Source organism: Miscanthus floridulus, chromosome 7 (assembly GCF_019320115.1).
Source record: "Miscanthus floridulus cultivar M001 chromosome 7, ASM1932011v1, whole genome shotgun sequence".
NCBI lineage: Eukaryota > Viridiplantae > Streptophyta > Magnoliopsida > Poales > Poaceae > Miscanthus > Miscanthus floridulus.
Window position 1 is genome coordinate 57,043,058 of NC_089586.1, and position 19,219 is coordinate 57,062,276.

A 19,219-nucleotide genomic window follows, 5' to 3' on the forward strand; every position below is an offset into this window, starting at 1 on the left:
TTACTAAAATATGAGAAAAAGAATGGAATGAGAAGGAATGGAATATGGGAAATGTATATTTAGTTGAGATAATGAACTAAAAGGACTTAGGGGTAAAATTTGAGAATAGGATAAATATAGTAAGCTTTTGGCAAAGGACTTTGAATTTTGCTACATCCTTACCTTGTCCCAAACCCCTGCATCCCTAAAGTCTTACACCCGTTATGTCGGGTTAGTCTTGTTGAGTACCTTTGTACTCAGGGTTTGTTAACCCTTGTTGTAGGTGAGTCGCATGCGCAGGCTTGTTTTGGTCCCTGCTGCATGTCCGTGTTTGAAGTCAATGACGATGAGGAGTGATGAATGGCCTTTGGACAAGGCACTAGTTTGTATGATAAATAAAGTTAATGCAATATTATCCCGCTACTATGGTTGTATGACACTTATGGTATTGTAAATTTGAAAACAACTAGTTTGTAAACTATGTTATCTTAAGACTTCCGCTATCTTTTACTCTGATGTATATATTTGAATAAACTGTTGTAATCTACAATGTCTATGATTGGGATCCTATTTGAAAAGAGAATCGTGGATGATTCGGGTTTCCCGAGGACACCCGACAGACCTGTTGAGTTGTTGGGAACTCATGTACGCTACCCGAGGTCTGTTAAGACAACGATAGGTGCATGTGGGCCTGATTTCTTTAGGAGGTTCTGCCACACAAAGGTTTTCTCTCAACAAAGAGGGATTGGGCTATAACCCCAAGAAAGGCAAGGCGGCCTTTGTCACTCCCAAAGCTAGCTTTGTGGAGGGCAATGGTCGGTTTTGTAATAGATGCAAGCAAGTTGGGCATATAGAGCAAAATTGCAAGAGTAACAAGAACAAGCTACCTAATGTATCCTCAATCAAATTTGATTCTTGTTACATGCTCTATAAGGGTGCCAATGGTGTGAAGGCTAAGTTCATTGGTACACCAATTGTGGGCCCAAAGAAGAAGGCCATTTGGCTACCAAAGATCTTGGTGACTAACCTACAAGGACCCAAGAAAGTTTAGGTACCTAAAAGGAATTGATCTTCTTTTGTAGGTGAATTATAAAGCCGGAGGAAGGCATTGGGTGCTTGATAGTGGGTGCACACAACACATGACCGGTGATTCAAGAATGTTCAATTCAATCAATGAAAACAAGTGCAATGAGTTTGATAGTATCACATTTGGTGACAATGGAAAAGGCAAGGTCAAAGGGCTTGGTAAGATTGCAATATCCAATGACTTGAGTATTTCCAATGTGCTACTAGTAGAGAGCTTGAAATTCAACCTTTTGTCGGTAGCTCATTTATGTGATCTTGGTTTCAAGTGCATATTTGGTGTGGATGATGTAGAGATCATAAGTGTAGATGGCTCTAACTTGATATTCAAAGGATTTAGATATGAGAATCTATACTTGGTTGATTTCAATGCTAGAGAAGCTCAATTATCAACATGTTTGATCACTAAATCTAGCATAGGTTGGTTATGGCATAGGAGGCTTGGTCATGTTGGAATGAAATAATTGAACAAGTTGATTAAGCATGACTTAGTTAGAGGCTTGAAAGATGTCACTTTTGAGAAAGATAAGCTATGTAGTGCATGTCAAGCCGGAAACAAGTTGGTAACACACATCCTAAGAAGAGCATGATGAGCACATCTAAGGCATTTGAGTTGATGTACATGGACTTGTTTGGACCAACTACATACACTAGCATTAGTGGAAACAAATATGGATTTATGATTGTGGATGATTTCACTAGATATATATGGGTCTTCTTTCTTATTGACAAGAGTGATGTGTTTGCAACATTCAAATCTTTTGTCAAAGGCATTCACAATGAGTTTGAAACAACCATCAAGAAAGTTAGAAGTGACAATGGAAGTGAGTTTAAGAACACAAGAATTGATGAGTTGTGTGATAAATTTGGAATTAGACATCAATTCTCGGCCAAGTATACTCCTCAATCAAATGGGTTAGTTGAAAGAAAGAATAGAACCTTAATTGATATGGCAAGATCAATGTTGAGTGAGTACAATGTGAGTCATTCATTTTGGGCCAAAGCAATCAACATGACTTGCTACTATAGCAACCGACTCTATTGTCACCCCATGATGGAGAAGACACCTTATGAGCTATTGAATGGAAGAAAGCCAAACATAGCATACTTTCGGGTATTTGGTTGTAAATGCTACATATTGAAGAAAGGCACTAGATTGAGCAAGTTTGAAAAGAAATGTGATGAAGGTTTCTTGCTTGGTTACTCCACTACTAGCAAGGCTTATAGAGTTTGGAATTTGGCTAGTGGTACTCTTGAGGAGGTTCATGATGTGGAGTTTGATGAAACAAATGGTTCCCAAGAGGAAGATGAGAATCTAGATGATATGAAAGGCACTCAATTGATCAAGGCAATGAGAAACATGGACATTGGTGAGTTAAGACCTAGAGAGGTGATTGATATTGAAGATGACAAGAATCAAGTGCTCTCTAACTCAAATGTGCAAGCTAGTGGTTCTCATGATCAAATCCATGTAAGCACTAGTGATGGCAATGAGCAAGATCAACTAGTAGCTAGTTCATCATCTCAACCAAGTGATCAATCAAATGCTAGCAATCAAGTGCAAGTGCTTCAACCAACAAATGTTGCAAGAGATCATTCATTGGACACTATCATTGGTGATATTTCAAGAGGTGTACAAACTAGACCAAGATTGGCTTCATTTTGTGAGCATTTCTCATTTGTGTCATCCATTGAGCCTAAGATAGATGAAGTTTTGAAGGATGTTGATTGGGTCAATGCTATGCATGAAGAGCTAAACAACTTCACAAGAAACCAAGTATGGGAGTTAGTTGAGAGGCCTAAGGATCATAATGTGATTGGAACCAAGTGGGTCTTTCGGAACAAGCAAAATCAAGATGGGATAGTAATAAGGAACAAAGCAAGATTAGTAGCTCAAGGTTACACTCAAATTGAAGGTCTTAACTTTGGAGAAACATATGCCCTGGTTGCAAGATTGGAAGCAATTAGGATCTTGCTAGCCTATGCTTGTGCCCACAACATCAAGTTGTACCAAATGGATGTGAAGAGTGCATTTCTTAATGGGTACATAAATGAGCTTGTGTATGTTGAGTAACCTCTCGGTTTTGAAGATGAAAAGAAACCCAACCATGTTTACAAGTTGAGAAAGGCTTTGTATGGATTGAAACAAGCACCTAAAGCATGGTATGAGAGATTGAGGGATTTCCTACTCTCTAAGGGATTCAAGATGGGAAAGGTTGACACCACTCTCTTCACCAAGAAGCTTGGAAATGACTTGTTTGTAATGCAAATCTATGTTGATGATATCATATTTGGGTCAACAAATCAAGATTTTTGTGAGGAGTTTGGCAAGATGATGGCAAGTGAGTTTGAGATGTCTATGATTGGAGAACTTAGTTACTTCCTTGGTCTTCAAATCAAGCAAATGAAGAATGGCACATTTGTGAGTCAAGGCAAGTATATCAAGGACATGCTCAAGAAGTTTGGAACGAATGATAGTAAAGCTATTAGTACACCAATGGGGACAAGTGGAAGCTTGGATAGTGATGCTAGTGGTAACATGGTGGATCAAAAGATGTATCGATCTATGATTGGAAGCCTACTCTATGTGACCGCATCAAGATCGGATGTGATGTTTAGTGTATGTATGTGTGCTAGATTTCAAGCCTCACCAAGAGAAAGTCATTTGAAGGCAACTAAAAGGATATTGAGGTACTTAAAGCATACACAAAATGTTGGGTTGTGGTATCCCAAAGGAGTAAGGTTTGAGTTGATTGGATATTCGGACTCTGATTATGCGGGATGCAAAGTTGAAAGAAAGAGCATATCGGGCACATATCAACTATTGGGAAGATCACTTGTATCTTGGTCATCAAAGAAGCAAAATAGTGTAGCACTTTCAATCGCCGAAGTGGAGTACATTTCGGCCGGTAGTTGTTGTGCTCAATTACTTTGGATGAAGGCTACTTTGAGTGATTTTGGAATTAGGATCAAGCAAGTGCCATTGCTATATGACAATGAGAGTGCCATCAAACTCACAAACAACCCGGTTCAACACTCAAGAATAAAGCATATAGATGTTCGTCATCACTTCATAAGAGATCACCAACAAAAAGGGGACATTTGCATAGAGAGTGTGGGTACCGAAGATCAACTTGCCGACATATTCACCAAGCCACTTGATGAGAAGAGGTTTTGCAAGCTAAGGAATGAATTGAACATACTTGACTTCACCAATATGTGTTGATGCACCTCCATTATATGGCATGCCTCTCCTTCGAGCAATACAAGGTATAAATTGATTGGCATGACATTCATCCTTGCTAAGGACATGATTAGTGCATCTAGACATATTTCACATTTGAATAAGCTCATTCATGAAAATCAAATAAATTTGATGCTTGTATGGTACCACTATTGCTTGTATGCTTGAAATGATCTAGTGGTAACATATGACATATTTGTGGGCTTGTAAACCTAGTGTTTGATCTATAAAATGAGCTATAAGTGTTTAACTCAACATGGTACAAGATAACCCTTATTTAGAGGTGTGAAGAAGCTTGTCTTTGGATCAAACCGAGTTAAATATCTTTTGCAAGTAAACTAGATTGAACCAAATTGAAAAATGATCCTCATTTCACATGGTTTCACCCCAACCTATCTATAATTTGAACCTATCTCTACTTTAAGCCTTTGTGGTCATTGATGACAAAGGGGGAGAGAAACAAAGATAAGTGATAGGGGGAGAAATAGTGTAGAGAGATAAGATATGACAAAGGAAGGGGATCAATTCAAATTTTGAGCACACAAGTAGGGGGAGCAAGCTCATGAACTTGTATGGTGCATTTGAATGTGCATTTCATGTGTTTGCTTGCATGGCACAAGTTCTAAATTTCAACATCCATGCTTGTGTGGTGTATGCTAATTGTAAATTTGCATGATGAAATGAAAATCTAGTATGCATAGGACATCTAATGATTTCATTCCCATGTATTTACAAGTGGTATCTAGCTATCAAATGGTATCTAGCTAAAGTAACTAGACTTATGTTCATCATATGAAAACTAGACCCTTACTTGTAATATTGATCTCATGGGGTATTCTAGTTTTTATGTATGTCTAGTTATGAATGGTGCTAAGGATGGTATAATGGTGCACTCCGATTGGTATCATACTTCAAAGGTCCATCTCTTATACCTTAGCATCATTTGGTAGAAATTATCTCCTACATATCCTATCTAAGCATATGTGCAAAGCTACAATCCAAACTCTTAGCACATATGTAGGGGGAGCAATTGCTACCATATGGAGTTCATGAAACTTGTCCATGTCCTTTACACATGGTAAATATGCTTGGGCAAGCAACATGAATTCAATTGAATCTTATTTCATATCTTTGTGAAAGGGTTGTCATCAATTACCAAAAATGGGGAGATTGAAAGCTCTAGTTTGGTTTTGATTAATTGATGAAACCCTAAGTGCTAACCTAGTTTATCAACATGATCATGAGATAGGTAGCACTATTCCAAGTGATGAAACAATGACAAAGATCATGACAATGGTGATGGCATGGTTATGATCAAAGGCTTGAACTTGGAAAAGAAGAAAGAGAAAAACAAAAGGCTCAAGGCAAAGGTATAAAATAAAGGAGCCATTTTGTTTTAGTGATCAAGACACTTAGTGAGTGTGATCATATTTAGGATAGATAGTTGTACTATTAAGAGGAGTGAAACTCGTATCGAAATGCGGTTATCAAAGTGCCACTAGATGCTCTAACTCATTGCATATGCATTTAGGATCTAGGGGAATGCAAACACCCTTGAAAATGTTTGTGAAAATATGCTAACACATGTGCACAAGGTGATACACTTGGTGGTTGGCACATTTGAGTAAGGGTGAAGAAGTTAGAGGTGAAATGGAGTTGGTCGCAAAGATGCTGGCATCGGTCAACTGACCGGACACTGGGTCGCTCAGCGACTGGACGCTGAAGGGCTACGTCCGGTCGTGTTGTCGGTCAGCACAGTAAGAAGTCACAAGTGTGACCGGACGCTGGGTTGAGCATGACCGGACGCGTCCGGTCGGCAAAAGTCAGTTTTGGAACCTTACTGTAAACGACCGGACGCTGGTGTTCAGCGTCCGGTCAACTCAAGCACAGTGTCTGGTCAAGATGATGACCATTGAAGTCAAGACACGTGGCTGACTACAAGCGACCGGACTCTGGGGGATCAGCGTCCAGTCAACTGACCAGAGCGTCCGGTCAGCCCACGTTATGCCCAGTGAGGGGGTATAACGGATCTATTTCGTGGGGACGTCTATTTAAGCCCCATGACCGGTTGAAGCTCACTGACTTGCACATTTTCATTGACATAGCAATCTTGTGAGCTTAGCCAAAGCACTCTCACTCATCTCCATCATTGATCCATCATCTTTGTGAGATTGGGAGAGAATCTAAGTGCATTGCTTGAGTGATTGCATCTAGAGGCACTCTTGGTGGTTGCCACCACCTAGACGGCTTGGTGCAGCGATGGAGGATTGGCACGAGTTGGTGATTGTTCGTGGCCGTCTCCGGTGATTGTGAGAGGAGTTGTACCTTCCCCGGCAGAGCGCCGAAAGGTAACTCTAGTAAATTGCTCGTGTCACTGAGTTACCTCACTTGTGGGGAGGTTCTTGCGGTGTCCAATTGTGTGGATGAGGTTTGTGAAACATCTCTTAGCCGCCAAACCACCAAGTGTTGGTCGACACAACAGGGACGTAGCGTGTTAGCAAGCACGTGAACCTCAGGAGAAAATCGGTTGTCTCTTGTCATTTGCATTCTCTCAGTGATTGGCTTTATCTTCATCTTGTGATTGGTTCATTCCTCTACATGGCGGTATAATCATCCTACTCACTTATTTATATTCTTGCAAACTAGTTGTGGCAAGCTCTTTAGTGTAATTAGAATTGAGAGCTTGCTTTGTTGTTTCAAGTTCATCTAATGGAGCTCGTTAGAGTAGAAAGTTTGAGAGCTCTTAGTGAGTAGTAACATTGCAAGTTGTGTGCCTAGTAATCATTGCAACTAGAATTGTTGGATAGGTGGCTTGCAACCCTCATAGAGCTAGAGCAAGTTTGCATTTTGTTATTTGTTGTACTAATCAAATTGCTCTAGTTGATTTGTAGAATTTTAAATAGGCTATTCACCCCCCCCTTTAGCCATATTAGGACCTTTCAGCAGCGGCGAGGTAGGCCACCTCTTCCCCTTCTTCCCCCTTTCCCTTCTTCTTTTGGGATTAACCCGATTTTGGGATGGGGTTAAAAATTAGGGTTACGGTTTCGGCATTTGCACTGTCCTTCTTCCCCAGAGGATCTGCGCAGGTTTAGGGTTCGGCTTTGACTCTTTTCTAGGCCGAATCCCTCTTCTTTTTCTTTTGGATCTTGTTTCTCTTTTCGGTTGAGTCCGATTGGGATGGGGATTCGTTCTAGGGTTAGGGTTTCGCTTTTCTTTTGATTTATTTTCTTCTCAGAGTTCATCCGAATCGAGATCTAGGGTTAGGGTTTCGCTTTTCTTTTGATTTCTTTTCTTTTCTATTTATACCGAATCATTCTCTTCCCTTCCTCGTCATGAGTTAGGGTTAGGGTTCCGACCCCACTGTTCTTCTTTCTGTTTGTGGGTTAGGGTTCGGCTTGAAGTGCCGAGACCCCTATCTCTTCTCTGATCCGAACACGGATGTTCTTCTCTTGTTTTCTTGCCGCGCGCCGGCGAGGACGGTGGTGCGACATCTTTCCCCGCTTGGTGGCGGTGGTGACCGGGGTTCCAGTGAGGTCCGCCACCCCGGTCTCTTTTAAATTTGCTTTTACCCGATTAGGGTTAGGGTTACACACTGGCAACCTGGCTCTGATACCAATGTTAATATCATAGTGTACCTCTGTAACCGTAGATTCGGGGTAAGCCTCCTCGCCTTTGCGTAGTTACACCGCAGCAGGGTAGACGCCGGTACCATGGGGTTGTTGGCGTCGTGGTGGCGATGTAGTGGACCGGTGGTGACGCTGCAAGGGCGATGGCGGTGCGGTGGGGCATCCCGTCGCTGGCAGCACTCCTTTAGATCGGATTAGGTTTCTCTATGGTGAGATTGCGGCAGCTCCGGTCAACTTCGTTAGTCGAGCCCAGTTCCCCACTCCTCTATTTATAGTGCTGTGCGACAGGGGTCCACCAACCACATTAGGGCTGGGCGCCCCCGATCAAGACGCAGATCCAATGGCTCAATAGGCCGGCCTATTGGTGGAGATCAACTAACAACTCTGTCTTCGATGCAGATTTGAGGCATAAACGCAACTAATGATTCGTTCTGACACCCAACCGGAACCGGGCCATATTGTAACCATCATGGTATGTTTAAAGCTGCAAGCAGCAGCTCGATAACTCTATTTTTAGCCATAACTGGAGTGCACAAGTAAATGTTGCGTAGCTCAAAACGTTACATTGGCACTAAAGAACCAACCAAACCAAATAAGCTAACTTAACCACCCACCTCAGAGTTAACATCACCAAAATAGAACTTCAAGCGTTTTCTTTCAAGCTCTTGAATCTTGATGATGCGTAAAGTTTGCTTGACATCGTCTGAGCCTCATCCACACATCCCAAGAAAAGTTTGCTCATCCACACACATCCCAAGAAAAGTTTGCTCGACATCCAACGCTCGATATCCTAGCTAGGCAAGGCACCACGGTAACGAGCCAAAAAACCAAGCACGCCAACATGGATTCTTTCCCTTGATGAGAACACTGAGCATATGGTGATATTGACGACGTCACTGGCCTTCTGCAGAGCTGAGTGAGCAGGTTTGTGTCCGCATATAGAAGTGTCAGATTTTGAACAAGCCACTAAAGGTACATCTAATTCGTTAAAAAAACTTTAGGGAGATCTAAAGAAACAAGTTTGCGATCTGAAAAAAAAACATGCGCACATGACCGATAAAAAAAGTCATTAAAACTCATCATAACTAGAGGGTAGTTTGCTTTATAAAAAATGTCCACAAGGAAACACGTAGGCAGGCACACCACTTGAGTACAGTTGCTAGAACTGATCCATGGAGGGCGGTACTCTGCCGCGCTTTGTATTTGTGCTGGAGGCAACACACCAACAAAATTGCTTCAACTTTCCTCCTGGCCGTCCACTCCTTCAGTCCATTTCAGCGTGCACAACTTTGATACGAAAAATAATGCTATTGTGTTACAGATTGTTAGCTACGAATGCTCAATCAAGTTTCTACTCACTCAATATGCTATTCAGAGTTCAGAGAAGGCTACGAATAGAATATCAACCAACCAGATTTGCATGGCAATGACATACATCAATTGCAACCACACAGATCTATTCAAGCAAACTGGTTTGAAAACTCCTGATGCATATTCAGTTCTCAGTTGAGACTTCAGGCACAAACCACGTTACCCTGATAACAGATCCAAACTTGCACTAAAAACAGAAAATTCAACTAGTGAACGGTAACAGAACAAAACTACTTGCATCACTAACTGGAGTGCTGGACCTAACAAAGATATTTCAAGTTAAAACTCAACAAAAGGAATTTCCAATAATTTAGCACCCCATTAAGTCTACATGCTGAAGCCAAATGCTAGCTCAAATGTAGGGATTAGCAGGATCGACAGCTTAAGCAGTAGCTTTGAAGACATCACTAATGCTCACCACCATGAAATTACAAAATATGCCCACTGTTCGCATCTCACCCATAAATTCAAAACAAATCACCTTTTGTAGATTGCATCTTCTATCCACCATCTGATTATAACCAATGAACAATAGTCATATAAGTACATACACAATAGAATATAATAAAAAGTAAAAGAAAACAGAAATGCAGTGTACATGAAAATACAATTTAAATAGACATCTCTACATAAAAAGTTCTACATGAATCCGTTGTAGCAGAACGTGGTTGAGTAAAATTCAGATGTAATATTGAGTTGGATCCACTTTTATGTAGATTCAAGTTGGTGCCAAACGATGAGGAGAGTCCTTAAAAAAGGATTAGGAGATTAAAATATTTATTATCTTCTATGTAACAAATCACAATGGTATCACAATAAATCATTTATGTGTTAAGACCCCCACATGTTGCAAGAGGCTCAGAACACATCTCTGCGCTGAACCTCAAAAATTTATTCATGTCTAAGTTCCCAGTTTGGGCAATAATTCTGAGCAGGGATTTTTTATCCACTGCAGTTGTCAAGGGCATCGGGACCTAGGGTAGCTGGCCCTCGGCTACGGAGACCGTAGCCTTGGTCCGTCGTCGCCGGCGAGGTTTTTCCCCCCTGCCGTCGGCTTAGTTTTGGAGAAGAGACAGGAAAATAGATTAATAATGTATTGCTTGCCTTTCACCAAACGTGCGGTTACAATAATATAATGGCCAAAGGCCTCCACCAATCCGAGTCTAACTCTCCTAGAATTAAGGAACTAAAAATAGAAACTAACTCTCAAACTTCCTAACTTAGCCACCGAGCGTGTCCTGGTCATGCACGTCGCCTAGCGCGTCCTCCGTACGTGCGGCTCGTTATGTTGCCCGGCGTACATCACGGGCCCTGCGACGCCTGGTGTATGCTTACCCGTACATGACATCTCTCCCCTCCTCGAAATCTAGCTCGCCCTCGAGCTGAAAAGTCGGGTACTGTTCGCGGAAAATATCGAGATCCTCCCAAGTAGCTGACTCAGCCGGCTCTCCACACCATTGCACCAGGAGCTGACGAACACCGCGCACAAGACGGGCTCGCTCGACACGAAGAGGTTCCGGAGCCACTGTCCCGTTCTGGATGGAAGGCAAAGGTGGCGGTGCGTCCGGCGGTGTTCCGACGAACTTCTTCAGCACACCTACATGAAACACATCATGGAGTCAGGCACCTGCCGGCAGCTCTAACCGAACGGCGACGTCGTTGATGAGCTCGGTGACGTGGTACGGCCCGACGAAGCGAGGCTTGAGCTTCCCTTTCTGCGCCTGAGGGAGCGATGCAGCCTGACGTTGACGAAGACGCAGCAGTGCCCAGTCGCCGATCTGGTACTCCACTTTGCGGTGCTGTTTATCATATTGCAGCTTCTGGTTGGCCTGCGCCTGCTCCAGACGGAAACGCACATCAGCAAGGAAGGCCTCCCTGTCCTCCATGTCTTGGGCAACAGCAGCCACCCGGGTCTCCCCTGGCTCATAAGAGCGTATGGAGGGGGGATCACGCCCATAGACCACCCGGAACGGTGTCTTGCGAAGAGAGGTCTGGTACGCCGCGTTGTAAGTGTACTCGGCCCATGGCAACCAGCGGAGCCAGTGACGAGGACGATCGCCCGTGAAGCAGCGCAGGTACATCACGATGACGCGGTTGGCGGCCTCCGTCTGGCCGTCGGACTATGGATGGAATGCCGACGACATGTGCAACTTGGTGCCCATCAAGCGCATGAGCTCGCGCCAGAATGTCGAGGTGAAGACCGGGTCGCGGTCGGACACCATGGATTGCGGTACGCCGTGGAGACGAACTATGTCGGTGAAGAATGTCTGCGCCACAGACTCCGCCGTATACGGAAGCGCAAGCGGAATGAAGTGGCAATACTTGCTGAAGCGATCGACCACCGTGAGGATGACCGATTTCCCGTTGACGCGCGGCAGCGCCTCGATGAAGTCGAGACCGATGTCAGCCCACACCGTAGTGGGTATCGGCAGGGGCAGCAGAAGGCCAGCAGGGTGCAGATGCTCCGTCTTGTACCGCTGGCAAGTGGTACACGCGCGCACGAAGTCCTGGACGGCGCGGCGCATGTTGGGAAAGTGGAAGTCACGCCGTAGTCGATGTAGTGTGCGTTGGACGCCCTCGTGGCCGTCACCATGGACAACGGCGATGATCTCCTGCAACAGGGGTGAAGCCGGAGGAATAAACAGGCGGCCATCGTATGTCACCAGATCGTCGACCACGCCCCATGGCGCTGCGCGCGTGCCGGCGTGAATCTCGTTGTGGAAGGCAACCAAGCTTGGATCGGTAGCCTGGGCGTGACGGAGACGATCGACGAGGTCGAAGCGGGGCGCCGAAATGGCGAGCAGCGCGCCCTCATCCGTGTCGCGTCGAGAGAGAGCATCGGCGACAGTGTTCGTCGTCCCCGGTTTGTATTCGACGGAGAAGTCGAAACCGAGCAGTTTCCCCACCCAGTGATGTTGGGGAATCGTGGCGAGGCGCTGGTCGAGCAGAAACTTGAGGCTGTAGTGATCTGTCTTGACGAGAAACCTGCGGCCCACAGGTACGGCCTCCAGTGGCGCACAGCATGAACGAGGCCGATGAGCTCCCGCTCATAAGCGGCGAGGGAACGGTGGCGCAGAGCGACGGGGCGGCTGAAGAACGCGATCGGGTGCGCATCTTGGCTGAGCACCGCGCCGAAGCCGTGAGTCGACGCGTCACATTCCACGACGAAAGGCTTGGTGAAGTCCGGCAAGGCCAGCACCGGAGCTGACGTCACCGCGGCCTTGAGCGCGCTAAAGGCTGTGGTCGCGTCGTCGTTCCAGGAGAACCCCTCCTTCAATAGCGTCGTGAGGGGCACCGCGATCGCGCCGTAGTTGTGGACGAACTTGCGGTAGTACCCCGCAAGGCCCAGGAAGCCGCGCACCGCCCGTGCCGACCGAGGTTGAGGCCAATCGTGGATCGCCTGGACCTTGGCCGAATCCATGGCCACGCCCGCCGCCGAGATGATGTGGCCGAGATAGGCGACGGAGTCGACGCCGAAAGCGCACTTCGAGCGCTTGACGAAGAGACGATGTTCGCGGAGTAGGACGAGGACGGCGCGCAGTTGGCGCAGGTGATCTGCCCAGGAGGTGCTGTAGATCAAAATGTCGTCAAAAAAAACAAGCATAAACCGGCGGAGGTAGGGACGCAACACGTCGTTCATGAGCGCCTGGAAAGTTGTCGGGGCGTTGCACAAGCCTAACGGCATGACCAGGAACTCGTAGAGGCCGTCGTGGGTACGGAACGCGGTCTTGGCGATGTCCGCTGGCCGCATGCGGACCTGGTGGTAGCCGGAGCGCAGGTCGAGCTTGGTGAAGAACCGCGTGCCGTGGAGTTCGTCGAGGAGCTCGTCGACCACCGGAATGGGTCAGGCATCCTTGACGATGATGGCGTTCAGTAAGCGGTAGTCGACGCAGAAGCGCCACGACCCATCGGCCTTCTTGACGAGGAGGACCGGTGAAGAGAACGCCGAAGAACTCCGGCGGATGAGGCCCTGGTGCAGCATGGCCGCACATTGGCGTTCCAGCTCATCTTTGTGCATGGCGGGGTAGCGGTACGACCGAACAGCTACTGGAGGGGCGCCCGGCAGCAGCGTGATGCTGTGGTCGCGGCTGCGGACCGGCGGAAGACCGTGCGGCTCGGCGAAGACGTCGTCAAAGGCGCCGAGGAGCTCCTCCAGTAGGGTGGTGCTTGCCGTCGTGGTGCGTACAGCCGGTGAAGTGGGACCAGCCAGGCCCTGCCAACGCATCCGGCGCCCCCGGAGGTTGAAGGCCATGGAACGGGCGCTGAAGTCCCACGTGATCGGCCCCAGAGCAGCTAACCATCTGGTGCCGAGGACGACGTCGTAGCCGGCAAGCGGCATGACGAAGAGGTCCATCGGAAACGGCTCGCCGCCCACGGACAGCGGGGCGCTGCGGATGATGTCGGCGCACGTGATGCGCTCGCCATTGGCCACCATGGCCGAGAGGCGTGCCCGGCGCTGGATGGGAAGGCCGGTACGGAGCGCAGCGTCCTTGGAGATGAAATCGTGGGTGCTGCCGGAGTCGAGGAGGGCGACGAGAGACGCGGGGCCAACGGAGACCGGGATCTGCATGGTGTCGCTGAACGTCACGCCGGCGATGGCATGTAAAGAGTAGGCGGGCGGCTCTTCCGTGGCCGCATCCTCGACAGCAGCGTCCCGCGGCTCGCCGTCATCTTCTTCGATCACGCTGTCCAAGAGGAAGAGACGGCGACAAATCTTGTTGTGGCCCCTGGTGTACTTCTCGTCGCAATTATAACAGAGGCCCAGACGACGCCGTTCCTCCTGCTCCGCCGTGGTCAGGCGCTTGATGGCCCGTCCTTCCACAGAGACCGTGGCCTGAGCGGCCGGCTTGGTGCCCGGTGGTGCAGGCAAGGCCAGGCGTGGTCGGGGCGCCGGTAGGAGCGCCTTGGGCGTCGCGGCGGCCACGTACTGCTCCCGCAACTCGAACTGACGTGCTAGGCTCATGGCCGCGGCGAGCGTCTGTGGGTTCTGGACCTATACGTCCATGCTGAGCGGCGGTAGGAGGCCCCCGGTGAAGAGCTGGACGCGTTGCGCCTCGTCGAGATGACCCGCGCGCGGCAGAAGGGGCTGGAAGCGGTCCTGGTACTCCGCCACGGTGCCAGTGCGCCGGCAGTCCGCCAACTCGAACAGCGGTGCGGAACGCAGCGGTGGCCCATAGCGCAAATTCAGCAGCTCCGTGAAGCGCCTCCAGGTAGGCGTGCCCTCATCTTGTTGCACCTGCATGTACCACAACTGGGCGTCCTCTTCCAGATTGTACGACGCCATCCAAACCTTCTCCTCTTCCATGATCCGCTGCTGGTGGAAGTACGATTCGCAGCGATTGATGAAGATCAACGGATCGAACTTGCCGTCGTAGCGGGGGAAATCCATCTTCTGGAATTTTAGCGGTCGATCGTTGTGGTGCTCGCCGGATGCCGATTTGGAGTTCGAGGACGACGTGTGTTCGGCGGTGAGGGCAGCGATGGCCTTAGCGTTGGCCTCGACTGTAGCCTGTAGCGCCTTCATGGCTTCGGTGAGGGACTTGAGTTGATCGGCGTCACCCATGGCGGCGGCTGGGGGCGGTGGATTGGCGGCAGCGGACGGTGAAGATGACCGGGAGGACGAGGATCGCCTGGATCATGATACCAGGTTGTCAAGGGCGTCGGGACCTAGGGTAGCTGGCCCTCGGCTACAGAGACCGTAGCCTTGGTCCGTCGTCGCCGGTGAGGTTTTTCCCCCCTGCCGTCGGCTTAGTTTTGGAGAAGAGACAGGAAAATAGATTAATAATGTATTGCTTGCCTTTCACCAAACGTGCGGTTACAATAATATATGGCCAAAGGCCTCCACCAATCCGAGTCTAACTCTCCTAGAATTGAGGAACTAAAAATAGAAACTAACTCTCAAACTTCCTAACTTAGCCACCGAGCGTGTCCTGGTCATGCACGTCGCCTAGCGCGTCCTCCGTACGTTTGGCTCGTTATGTTGCCCGGCATACATCACGGGCCCTGCGACGCCTGGTGTATGCTTGCCCGTATATGACAGCAGTTGAGAACTCAAGTCCCTTCAACAAAATTAATATCTTAGTGATCAACTGCTAACAACATTAATTGTTTCTCATCTAAGTAACCTTAATGAAACTACCATTGAAATTGATCACTAATCGGTAATAAACTCACCGAACTGATCTACTGTGATACAATCTACTTTCAAGGTGAAACCTATGTTCAAATGTTTATGCCAGTGACAGCAGTGTAAGTAATGAGAATCAAAGTTACAAGGAGCTATCATTTCTACACTACAAATTCATCTAGAGATAAGCTAGTTAACACTTTAAACAAATGCCAGAGCCATTCAAGAAAGCATTACTAGTCCACATCGTACATTACGTAGCTAGTACCAACTCCAAACTGATTATTCCTGATCCTAGGTTAAATCTAAATACAGTAGAACCTATTAGGAAATTTTACACTACAAGAACTATCAATTCTACACTACAAATTCATCTAGAATTCTAGATACACTAGATAATACTTTAAACAATTGCCAGAGTCATCTAAGAAAGCATTACTAGTCAACATCGTATGTACGTAGTAATTACCAACTCCAAAACTGATTATTCCTAGGTTAAATCTAACCAAAAAAGTTACCACAACATTTATTACTTGCAATCTAGTGAAGAACTACGCATTAGACTAAAGGTGAATCTAAATATTTAAATAAGAGCAGAATTCATGAGATGCTACATCAATCTTGTGCCTCTTGTACCATTTGTGACAACAAATTAGGCTGTCCGCTGTAGTCACTAGCCAAGTGCAGTTTCACAAATGTGGAATCAAACTCCCACACAATTTGCATGCTTCATGCGGCTACTTCTAGAGACACGTGATAAAGTTAGATCAAATTTTAATTGCATATATGTCAAATTTTACTGCAGAGGAATATGACATTCCGTTCATTGGTTCAGACGTGAAATCCAAGTTTTGGACCTACGAATTCTACAAATTGAGTAGACATCAAGCGGAAGCATAATAACTCAAGTAGAATGTTATATTACCACATTAATCCAGAAAGGTTTAGTCCACTAAGCTGAGCAACAAATTAAGAACCTCCTTCTTTATGTCCCCTTGACGGACCTTCGCCTTCGCCTCTGCTACTCTTTGCTTCTTGATCTTGGATTCCAGACCTTCTGCCTTCACATCAGCAATGGACCCAAATGCTCTCTTCAGAGTTTCCCCACATGGATGATGGGTCTCAATCTCCTCAACATAAACAGCAAGGTTGGAATATATCTTCTGCAGTTCATCAAAACTTCTGCGCACACTTTGCACATTAGCATCTCCTTCTGTTTCCTCATCATTTATTTCTCTTTCCTTATTCCTAATAAGAATGCCACCATTCTGATTTGCATTTATGGTTTCCTTTGGTGTCACACTGTCCGTATCTCTATCCATCTTCCCTTTGTCAGTTTTCCCCTTCTTGCCCTTGGCCAAATTACCACCATCGTTGTTCAATTCCTCATTGTGACTTTCCTGCTTCTTACTTTTACTTGGGGAAGCAGTGGTGATAGCCTCCTCTGACAACCTGACCTGCCCCTTCTTACTTCCTTTCTGAGAATCACCACTTTGATTGGCAGTACTGGGGGCAGCCTCCTTTGCCGCGCCACCCTTTGCATTCCCATCCATCTTCTCTTTGTTAGCCTGCCCCTTCTTAACCTTTGTAACAGCACCACCCTTTTGAGACGTAATGGCAGCAGCAGCCTCCCTTGCCTTCTTCTCTCCCCAGACTGCTTCTGAGAGAGTATACATCTGGAGTCCATCTTGTGTACTTGGCACAGTGCCCGTGCTCACTGCTTTCTCGTACCGTTCCTTTAGCCTTCGCACCTTCTCATAGATATCCGAGTAGGTGCAGTTCTTCCTGACGAGGCGGTCACGAACACTAGCAAGAAGTAAATCAGTCTTTGGCAGCTCACCCTCACTCTTGACATGCGCCGCAAGGGCCTCCAAGATCTTCATCTCATCATCTTTCCCCCAGCGCACAGGGCCTGAGGGCGTGGCCTCAGGAGCTGCCTTCTCGGCCTTGCCCTTCTTCGCCTTTCCTGCTGGAGTGGCATCAGGCGCCGGTTTCTCTAGCTCGGCTTTGCCCTTCTTCGCCTTTCCTGCTGGAGTGGCCTCAGGCGCCGGCTTGTCTAGCTCGACCTTGCCCTTCTTCGCCTTGGGAGGAGGGGTAGCCTCAGGCCCCGCCACAGCCTTCTCCTCCCCGGCCTTGGCCTTTTTTGCCTTCCCGGTAGGAGCAGGATCCGAGGCGGGCCTCTTCCTCTCCTGCTCTGTCTTGGACATCCCGGCCGCCGCGGCCTTCTTCTGAACCACAGGCGCCGGGTTGTCGGGCTCCGACTCCGACGACTCGCCCTCCTCCTCTTCGGCATCGGATTCCGGCTGGGGAGCCGGGTGCGCATGCTTGGTGGGGGAGCGGGGCACCTGGCGCATCTGGAAGACTTGGACGTCGGTGTCGGATTCCGAGTCCGCCTCCGACGAGTCGGCGTTGTTGGCCGCGGCCTGCGGGGGCCTACGGTGCGCGGGGGGGCGAGGAGACTCTTCCAACTCTTCGGAGCCAGATTCCTCGGAGGAGGACTCCTCCTGCGGCGGCGGCGGCGGTGGCGGTGGCGAAGGCGCGCGGCGCTTGCGGGCCATCGCTCGCAGCTAGGGTTTAAGGGGGCGGTGGGGAAGGGGAACGGGGAATGGGAAGGGTCTGATGCGGGACGACTCGGTTGGAACTTGATTGGAGGCCTCTTGGACTCTTGGTTGGACGACCGTTGGAGTACTGGACTGGTGTGCCAGGTGTCCAGCGTTTGTATCGTGTTGAGCCGACTCCACGATAATCTTTTGCCAAGTTTTGTGAACTTTGGCAACATTTGAATTTACTATACTTTTAATTTTTTTATTACGTATGGCATTGTTTTTCAAGAAAAATAATTTCACCTATAATGTTCCGATACTTTGTAGCACGTTAATCAAAGCCTAAGATGTGAAGAATCATCGACTTAAGAACGGTGTTGCATAGAATACTTTAGGCAAAATATTTCTCTCCATAAATAGTAGAATCCCTATCAATCCAAAATTGTTTCCAACGACATTCTCAGTCAGAACTAGAAACATTGGTTAGATTCACTTAGAGTAATAAGGTGAGATGCATCAGGTCCATCGTAGTTTTGTACAATGGGATGATCCTATCCCTGTGTTTGGTACAAGAGATAGGTCCTTCCCGATTATGTGTTTGGTAGAAGGGACAAGTATTGGGGGACTTGTCACCCTTTTACCTCGTTAGACTACCATTAGGTGGGACCCAAATGTCTGCGTATAAGGTGAGATGCATGAGGTCTGTCGTAGTTTTTTACAATGGGATGATCCTATCCCTATGTTTGGTATGAGAGATAAGTCCTTCCTGATTATGTGTTTGGTAGAAGGGACAAGTTGTCGGGTCCATAAACCCGGGGTCCCTCGGGGACCGGCTTCTGCGCCAAGGCTCGACCCAAAAGTCTAAAAACAACAGGGCAAGGGGGCGGTCCAGCAACCAACCGGAAGGCCAGGCCCAAGAAGAGCAACGCCTGCTCGTCGGCTACTTCGGCCCCACCTATCCGACCGGATCGCTCGATTCGGGCTCCAGCCGGCCTTCAATCGGACCCGACCCCGCGACCCCCAGCCCTACTTCCGACTCCGACCCTGCGACCGGGGCTCGTGGGAACCCTGCTCACCTTTCTTCTCCGACCGGCGCACTCAGAGCCGACTGGAGCCATCCGACCGAGGGCGCCCCGTTCGGTAGGAACCAGAAGACATGCGGAGAAAGACAAGGCAAGGCTCACAAGTCAAAACCACTGTACCAGGAACCATACCCTGCATGAAACAGTACTCTACAGCCACCATG

At 47.8% G+C, this 19,219-nt stretch overlaps 2 protein-coding genes across 3 annotated transcripts; both read right to left on the reverse strand.

The window, feature by feature from the left end:
• Positions 1-9,044: 9,044 nt before the first annotated feature.
• On the reverse strand, positions 9,045-18,035 carry LOC136463287 (uncharacterized). Of its 2 annotated transcripts, none has more exons than XM_066462295.1 (2): positions 16,356-18,035; positions 9,045-9,814 (listed from the first exon to the last, which is right to left on the reverse strand). In XM_066462295.1, exon 1 carries the CDS (start codon positions 17,986-17,988, stop codon positions 16,375-16,377), a length of 1,614 nt encoding a protein of 537 aa, XP_066318392.1. In that variant the 5' UTR covers positions 17,989-18,035; the 3' UTR covers positions 9,045-9,814; positions 16,356-16,374. The 2 variants fall into 2 exon arrangements, with proteins under 2 accessions (XP_066318392.1, XP_066318393.1); XM_066462296.1 differs by lacking the exon at positions 9,045-9,814 and adding an exon at positions 14,297-15,362.
• LOC136465549 (uncharacterized) lies at positions 14,297-14,866 on the reverse strand. Its single transcript, XM_066464234.1, has one exon. It carries the CDS (start codon positions 14,864-14,866, stop codon positions 14,297-14,299), a length of 570 nt encoding a protein of 189 aa, XP_066320331.1.
• Positions 18,036-19,219: the final 1,184 nt, after the last annotated feature.

Coding starts and splice junctions, on each gene's coding strand:
- LOC136463287 (XM_066462295.1), bottom strand. CDS start 17,988: ATGGCCCGCAAGCGCCGCGCGCCTTCGCCACCGCCACCGCCGCCGCCG.
- LOC136465549 (XM_066464234.1), bottom strand. CDS start 14,866: ATGGGTGACGCCGATCAACTCAAGTCCCTCACCGAAGCCATGAAGGCG.